This window comes from Salvelinus sp. IW2-2015, linkage group LG9 (genome assembly GCF_002910315.2).
Source record: "Salvelinus sp. IW2-2015 linkage group LG9, ASM291031v2, whole genome shotgun sequence".
NCBI lineage: Eukaryota > Metazoa > Chordata > Actinopteri > Salmoniformes > Salmonidae > Salvelinus > Salvelinus sp. IW2-2015.
Window position 1 is genome coordinate 24,018,706 of NC_036849.1, and position 8,954 is coordinate 24,027,659.

The 8,954-nt window shown below is 41.6% G+C and overlaps 1 protein-coding gene across 1 annotated transcript in view; it reads left to right on the forward strand.

Annotated features, from left to right (window-relative positions):
• LOC111968850 (CD109 antigen-like) overlaps positions 1-4,752 on the forward strand; it is a 23,366-nt gene extending 18,614 nt beyond the window's left edge. Inside the window, exons 23-26 of the mRNA XM_023994758.2 lie at positions 3,022-3,164; positions 3,341-3,497; positions 3,692-3,794; positions 3,904-4,752. Coding sequence (XP_023850526.2) covers positions 3,022-3,164; positions 3,341-3,497; positions 3,692-3,794; positions 3,904-4,094 — 594 coding nt within the window. The 3' untranslated portion in view covers positions 4,095-4,752. The remainder of the gene's footprint in view (positions 1-3,021; positions 3,165-3,340; positions 3,498-3,691; positions 3,795-3,903) is intronic.
• Positions 4,753-8,954: the final 4,202 nt, after the last annotated feature.

Sequence of the window (8,954 nt, forward strand, 5' to 3'; positions counted from 1 at the left end):
CTTAACAAGATTTTGGAGCGGTCTATAACAAGATGTTTAGGGGGGGGTCTCTATAACAAGATGTTTAGGGAGAACTATAACAAGAGTGAGGGTGGTTATAACAGGATTGTTGAGGGGCGTCTATAACAGATGTTTAGGGGGAACTATAACAAGTGATGTTTGTGGGGGTCTATAAACGATGTTTGGAGGGGGTCTGTAACAAGATGTTTTAGGGTCTATAACAAGATGAGTTTTTAGGGGGTCTATAACCAAGATGTTTAGGGGGTCTATAACAACGATGTTTAGGGGGGTCATAAACAAGATGTTTTGGAGGGGGTCTTATAATTAAGAATGTTTAGGGTGGTCTATAACAAGATGTTTGTGAGGGGGTCTATAATAAGATGTTTGGAGGGGATCTGTAACAAAGATGTTTAGGGGGCGGGTCTATAACAAGATGTTTTGGGAGGAGGGTCTGTAAACAAGATGTTTGGAGGAGGTCTGTAAACTAAGATGTTTGGATGGGGTCCGTACAAGATGTGAGGCGTCCGTAACAAGATGTTTGGAGGGGTCCGGTAACAAGATGTTTGGAGGGGGTCCGTAAAACAAGATGTTTGGAGGGGGTCTATTAATAGATGTTTGGAGGGTGTCTATATAAGATGTTTGAGGGGTCTATAAATAGAAGATAATTTGGAGGGGTCTATATAAGATGTTTGGAGGGGTCGTTTAACAAGATGTTTAGAGGGGGTCTATAACAAGATGTTTGGAGGGGGTCTTAACAAGATGTTTCGGGTGGGGTCTATAACAAGATGTTTGGAGGGGGTCTGCTAACAAGAATGTTTGGGGGGTCTATAACAGATGTTTAGGGGGGTCTATAACAAGATTGTTTGGAGGGGGTCTGTAACAAGATGTTAGGGGGTCTATAACAAGATGTTTGGAGGGGGTCTGTAACAAGATGTTTAGGGGGGTCTATAACAAGATTTAGGGGGTCTATAAACATGATGTTTGGAGCGGGGTCTATATACAAGATGTTTGGGGGGGTCTATAACAAGATGTTTGGGGCGTCTATAACAAGATGTTTAGGGGGCGTCTATAACAAGATGTTAGGGCGTCTATAACTAAGATGTTTTAGGGGCGTCTATAACAAGCATGTTAGGGGCGTCTACGGGTCCCGTGTGGCCAGTTGGTAGAGCATGGCGCTTGTAACGCCAGGGTTGTGGGTTCATTCCCCACGGGGGACCAGGATGAATATGTATGAACTTTCCAATTTTTAAGTCGCTCTGGATAAGAGCGTCTGCTAAATGACTTAAATGTAAATGTAAATGTCTATAACAAGATGTTTAGGGGCGTCTATAACAAGATGTTTAGGGGGGGTCTATAACAAGATGTTTAGAGGGGTCTATAATAAGATGTTTAGGGGTCTATCACAAGATGTTTGGAGGGGGTCTATAATAAGATTGTTTAGGCGGGTCTATAACAAGATGTTTGGAGGGGGTCTTAACAAGATGTGTTTAGAGGGGGTCGTATAACAAAAGATGTTTGGAGGGGGTCGTAAACAAGATGTTTAGAGTGGGTCTGTAACAAGATGGTTGGGAGGAGGTCTATAACAAGATGTTTGGACAGGGCGGTGCTATAACAAGATGTTTAGGGGGGGTCTATAACAAGATGTTGGGGGGGGGTCTATAACACAGATGTTTTGGCGTCTAAGATGTTCGGGCGTCTATAACAAGATGTTATGGGGCGTCTATAGACAAGATGTTTGGGGCGTCTATAACAAGATGTTTTAGGGCGTCTATAACAAGATGTTTTAGGCTCCAAACATCTTATTATAGACCCCCTCCAAACATCTTGTTATAGACCCCCTAAACATCTTATTATAGACCCCCTCCAAACATCTTGTTATAGACCCCCTAAACATCTTGTTATAGACCCCCTAAACATCTTGTTATAGACCCCCTAACCATCTTGTTATAGACCCCTAAACATCTTGTTACAGACCCCCTCCAAACATCTTGTTATAGACCCCCACCAAACATCTTGTTATAGTTCCCCCTAAACATCTTGTTATAGACCCCCTCTAAACATCCTGTTATAGACCCCCTAAACATCTTGTTATAGTTCTCCCTAAACATCTTGTTATAGACCCCCCCCCCTAAACATCTTGTTATAGACCCCTCCAAACATCTTGTTACAGACCCCCTACAAACATCTTGTTACAGACCCTTTATAAACATCTTGTTAGACTCCCCTAAACATCTTGTTATAGACCCCTAAACATCTTGTTATAGACCCCCTCCAAACATCTTGTTATAGTTCCCCCTAAACATCTTGGTATAGTTCCCCCTAAACATCTTGTTATAGACCCTTTATAAACATCTTGTTATAGACGCCCCTAAACATCTTGTTATTGACCCCCTCCAAACATCTTGTTATAGACCCCCCCTAAACATCTTGTTATAGACCTCCCTAAACATCTTGTTACAGACCCCCTCCAAACATCTTATAGACCCCCTCTAAACATCTTGTTATAGACCGCCTCTAAACATCTTGTTACAGACCCCTTCCAAACATCTTGTTATAGACCCCCTCTAAACATCTTGTTATAGTTTCCCCTAAACATCTTGTTATAGACCCCCTCTAAACATCTTGTTATAGTTTCCCCTAAACATCTTGTTATAGACCCCCCTAAACATCTTGTTATAGACCCCACCTAAACATCTTGTTATAGACCCCCTCTAAACATCTTGTTACAGACCCCCTCTAAACATCTTGTTACAGACCCCCTAAACATCTTGTTAGACACCCCTAAACATCATGTTACATACCCCCCCTCTCAACATCTTGTTACAGACCCCCTCAAAACATCTTGTTACAGACCCCCTCTAAATGTATTTCCTTGTTCTGTCTCTGACAAGCTCTTTTTTTATTGTGGTACTGTAGTTGCTCATAACAAGTTAAACAGTATTATGCTTAAAATATATAACTATAGTAATTACAATGTAACTCAGATATACACCGACTTTTATCACCCCTCCTGTCATTCAGATGAATGTGTTCTACAACATAGAGGACAGAGTGCTGTCTGAGAGGAGCCAAGATGACACAGACCATGAAGGTTTCTCTCTGGACGTTGAAGTGTTAGATGATGAGGATGACCTGGACCACATCATGTTATCCATATGCACCAGGTAAGTGTCCATCTCTATGGAGATGTTTTCAACCATTCTTTGTCTGTTGCAGGCATCAAGACGTGTTCGTATTTTGAGCCACTATTTTAAATTTATCTAGACAGTTTTATGTGTTTATAAATGTCTGTGAGCAGACAGAAATATGCTAATTTAATCATGTATTTGTTCTGTGTTAGGCTGCTGGAGAGCCAGAAGATAGCTCAGACAGGTATGGTGCTGGTAGATGTGGGTGTGCTGAGTGGCTTCACCCTTGCGCCACAGGCTGTTGCCACGGGCGACCTGGTCAGAAAAGTTGAGGCTTCTCCTGGGAAAGTTAGCCTCTATTTAGATTCAGTAAGTTGACTTTACCTATTGTACGTCTCATGTTTAAATAGAATAGCATTGCTGTTTCAGAGGTGGAATTGGGAAAACACACATTGTATTTGCTGTATGTTGGAAGTTTCATTTGTGTCACCTATTGATTGTGTAGATTGTGTGTAGCTATTCATCTATTGATTGTGTAGCTAATTCATGACTTTTATTTGCAGTTGACCACAACACAGGTGTGCATCAGAATCCCAATGATAAGAAACTTCAAAGTGTCACATGTGCAAGATGCTGTGGTTCAGGTGTACGACTACTATGAACCAAGTAAGTACCTTTCACTATCACAGCAGACAATCACTCATGCGTAGACTGTCTCTCTTGTTATCAATGCAATATTTATCAATACAATATTTCCCTCTGCTATATCTTAAAGGGCGTAAAGCAGTGAGGTCCTACAACTCCGACGTGATGCAGGACATGGGCTCCTGTGCCTTCTGTGGGAGAGACTGCGGTCTCTGCAGGCAAGAAATAATTATCTCGAGCTCCTCCACCACCCACACAAAGAACACTGCCATCTACTGGTTGGGATGTGTACTGGTTGCAATTAAAGCTTTACTGTTATAACAATATCAATGTCTCGTGGACAGATCTACGTAAACATAACTGGCACCATAGAATCTATGGGATGCGTGAGATAACATCAGAACTACTGCTGCTCGCTGAGTTTTTTTCGTCACTAGTTATTTGGACAAATCACGATTTGGCAGGTGTTAGCGTCTTTGGAATTGTGAATGGGAGTGGACATTCGGCTCGTAACTTGTAAAGAGAGAGGGTGGAGCTCCTGGTTCTAGCATTTCTTCATCACTTTTGGACCCAGAACTTCATCCAGCAGCTGCCCAATTACACAAGACTTTAGTTCTATGTTAACTGAGATTATAATAATATAAACCGCTTATTTTAAAAGCCGTTGTCAGAAGGCAAAAACTACCTGTAGAAATACCTAATTATTATTCTATGAATAGATTTGATTTACTTAGCCCGAATCAGTAAATTGGTCAAATCAGACTGTTTTATTAGCTATTTGATGCGCTGGATTTAATGTGGAATATACTTTTTATATTTATCATAAATCTGTGTTTTTTAGTAACCTCATTAATTTGTACACTTTGATACAAAAATGTAAACAAAGTCAAATAAATTGAGGTGAATAATGAAGATATAGTTTGCAGGACATAGTTTTCCATCCACTATTATGAGTTACTTGGCAGACTAAATGACTCACGATGTAGCCTAGATTCTGGATATTTGGCAACAGAAGAAATAAAGAGGATTAGGTTCTTATCCTCCACATGTCTCTGACTCTTTGGAAGATTAAGACAGACATGTTAAGATGAAGCAGTAAAATAGTGAATTAACATTTATTCTGGCAGCACTCAACTTGACTCCATGCAAATGCATCACTTGTGGGATCAATCTGTTTTAGCTTACAGTGATGTATGGCACTTTTGGAATCATCTGGCCGTTGCGTGCACTGGACTCTTCTGTGAGTTTGTGTGAGTCTTGCCACTTTAGGAGAGATGTAATGTCGTCCACCAGCCGGCTCTCTCTCTAGGCTCCAGCAATTCGAGCCTGGTAACGAGTTAAAGAGAGAAACCATGGTTTCTATGGCTAGGGTCAGTCAACTGTAAAGTCTACCACGATGATGAAAGGACTTAGAAGTGAAACTCTGTTTCAGGTGATGAATGTCTAATCTCACATGTGTAATGTCTCTAGTATCTGCCATTGGGATATCTCTCGTCACATCTTTAGTGTGTTGTAGCTCAAAGCATGGGTGTGACAAGTTCCTGCTCTCTGGCTTTCTCTCTGGTAATACCTTGCTTCAACTGTACTGGACAATACCACTCTGTCAGAATGACTGTTACACAATCATCATAAACCTTCCCTGCTTTATCTACAGCCAGCTGAATGGGGATAATTAGTGTCCTGGCCAACTAGACTTCCTCAGCTGTTTCTATTCACAGACAGACAGATGGACGGACAGACCGCAGACTAGACAGAACAGGGCGTAGCGTGGGCAGCTGCTGCAGCAGGACTGTTCCAGGGTCTGTTCTACGTCTTCGCACCAATACCTTCCTGTTAGAATATGACAATTCTCAGCCATTATCATTCCCAGTGACTTCCTCTGAGAGTGACTAACTGACAATACCTTTGTCCATACAATTTCTGTCCATTTGTAACCATACAAAACTATTTAAATCTACAGGTCATGCAACTCATCAATCTCTCTAGCCTGTTGGCTGTGTGACCCCCTATAACTCCCAGAGCAGTGACACAGAACGGCTCCATATCATACAGCATCTATTAAAAACAGGTGTCCTCACCAGAGGATGAGGTTGTTAGTGCACACAGGAAAGACGGATTCACAGACACGCCTTGCTCCTCCTGGGTTGTGGCGAGTTGCGAACACATAATAATCAAAGACACCCTCTTAAATACACATGTTGCTCAGTCAGCTGTGACGGCACGCTGTGCCCATGGGAATATAAACTAGGCAGAGGGGATGGGAACACACACACACACACATTCTAAGCACATTTAAAGGAAATACACACACTAATTCCTCATTCCTCAATATAAACATGCCAGGTCGCTGTGTACACAATAATGGTGGAGTTTTTTTATGCAACACCAATTACACTGCATGACCAAAACTATGTGGACACCTGCTCGTCGAACATCTCATTCCAAAATCACTGGCATTAATATGGAGTTGGTCCCCCTTTGCTGCTATAACACCCACCACATCTAATAAACCACTAGATGTTGCAACATTGCTGTGAGGACTTGCTTCCATTCAGCCACAAGTATTAGTGAGATCGGACACTGATGTTCGGTGATTAGGCCTGGCTCGCATTCGCCATTCCAATTCTTCCCAAAGCTGTTCGATGGAGTTGAGGTCAGGGCTCTGTGCAGGCCAGTTAAGATGTTCCACGCCGATCTCGTCAAACCATTTCTGTATGTACCTCGCTTTGTGCAGCATTGTCACGCTGAAACAGGAAAGGGCCAAACTGTTGCAACAAAGTTGGAAGCACAGAATCATGAAGAATGTCATTGCATACTGTAGTGTTAAGATTTCCCTTCACTGGAACTAAGGGACCAAGCCCGAACCATGAAAAACAGCCCCAGACCATTATTCCTCCTCCACCAAACTTTACAGTTGGCACTTTGCATTGGGGTAGTTTTCTCCTGGCATCCGCCAAACCCAAATTCGTCCGTTGGACTGCCAGATGGTCAAGTGTGATTCATCACTCCAGAGAACGTGTTTCCACTGCTCCAGAGTCCAATGGTGGTGAGCRTTACACCTCTCCAGCCAACGCTTGGCATTGCACATGTTGATCTTACGCTTGTGTGTGGCTGGACGGCCATGGAAAACCATTTCATTAACTTCCCGGTGAACTGTTCTTGTGCTGACTTTTCTTCCAGAGGCAGTTTGGAACTCTGTAGTGAATGTTGCAACCAAGGACAGACGATTTTACGCGCTTTAGCACTCTGTGAGCTTATGTGGCCTACCACTTCACTTCTAAGTCGTTGTTGCTCCTAAATGTTTCCACTTCTCAATAACAGAACTTACAGTTGACCAGGGCAGCTCTACAGGGCAGAAATTTGACAAACTGCCTTGTTGGAAAGGTGGCATCCTATGACGGTGCCACGTTGAAAGTCACTGAGCTCTTTAGTAAGACCATTCTACTGCCAATGTTTGTCTATGGAGATTGCATGGCGTATGCTCGATGGTATACACCTGTCAGGAACGGGTGTGGCTGAAATAGCCAAATTCACTAATTCCACATACTTTTGTGTATATATAGTGTATCATTATTGTTATAGCCTAGCAACCATATCAAGGTCTGTCAAACATACACTTTCCATCTATAGGAAAATGTGTTCTGAAACAATACCTCCTTGTTTATCAAGAAGGACTCACAGCTTTAATTGCTGCCAAAGGTGATTCTAACATGTATTGACTCAGGGGTGTGAATATTTACGTAAATTAGATATTTCTTAATTGAAAGTTCAATAAATTAGCAAACATTTCTAAAAATATGTTTTCACTTTGTCTTTATGGGGTAATAGGTGTAGATAGGTCATTAAAAAAAAGCAATTTAATCCCATTTGAATTCAGGCTGTAACACAACAAAATGTGGAATAAGTCAAGAGGTATGAATACTTTCTGTATGTGACAGGCTGAAGTACCTTTTGTTTGCCAGTATATGGCAGGCTTGTTATTGTCCTGCTCTCAGTTGCAATGGTTGTGCTGTAATCCCAAGAAACAGGAAACAGACACAATCTCACACACTAGGACATTGTTTTGCCAAATCAAATCAAATTTTATTTGTCACATACACATGGTTAGCAGATGTTAATGCGAGTGTAGCGAAATGCTTGTACYTCTAGTTCCGACAATGCAGTTATAACCAACAAGTAATCTAACCTAACAATTCCACAACTACTACCTTATACACACAAGTGTAAAGGGATAAAGAATATGTACATAAAGATATATGAATGAGTGATGGTACAGAACGGCATAGCCAAGATGCAGTAGATGGTATAGAGTACAGTATATACATATGAGATGAGTAATGTAGGGTATATAAACATAAAGTGGCATAGTTTAAAGTGGCTAGTGATACATGTATTACATAAAGATGGCAAGATGCAGTAGATGATATAGAGTACAGTATATACATATACATATGAGATGAGTAATGTAGGGTATGTAAACATTATATTAAGTGGCATTGTTTAAAGTGGCTAGTGGTACATTTTTACATAATTTCCATCAATTCCCATTATTAAAGTGGCTGGAGTTGAGTCAGTATGTTGGCAGCGGCCGCTAAATGTTAGTGGTGGCTGTTTAACAGTCTGATGGCCTTGAGATAGAAGCTGTTTTTCAGTCTCTCGGTCCCTGCTTTGATGCACCTGTACTGACCTCGCCTTCTGGATGATAGCGGGGTGAACAGCCCCATATATACATATCTGTGATTATTATGATAACTGTGTGCTCACATATGTAGGTGTGAGTACTCATCATAAACACAGTGGTGGAGTGTCATTGTAAACTTAGCCTTAGAGGGAGTTAGTTTCCTTTGGGGATTTTCATTGGTTGGAAAAGGGAGATGCAAATCTAAGGTATGTTGTCTAATGACATGTTTACAAGTAACCATCTTAGTGCTTTGGCAATCTGGTCATGCCAAATGAGTCATGACTGACCATTGACACATACCAACACTTTGGTTAGCTAAAGACAACCAACTAGCCAGCCATGGTCATACCTTGATCCTGACGTCAGGTCTATGGCATCTGTTATGTCACACAGGTGATAAAGTATTGGTCTCTATGAGGTGTTACCATGGTCTTATGGAGGACTTAGGGCTAGAGATGAATGGTACCATGAATCTTCGCTGGCAGGGTCAGAGTGTCTGA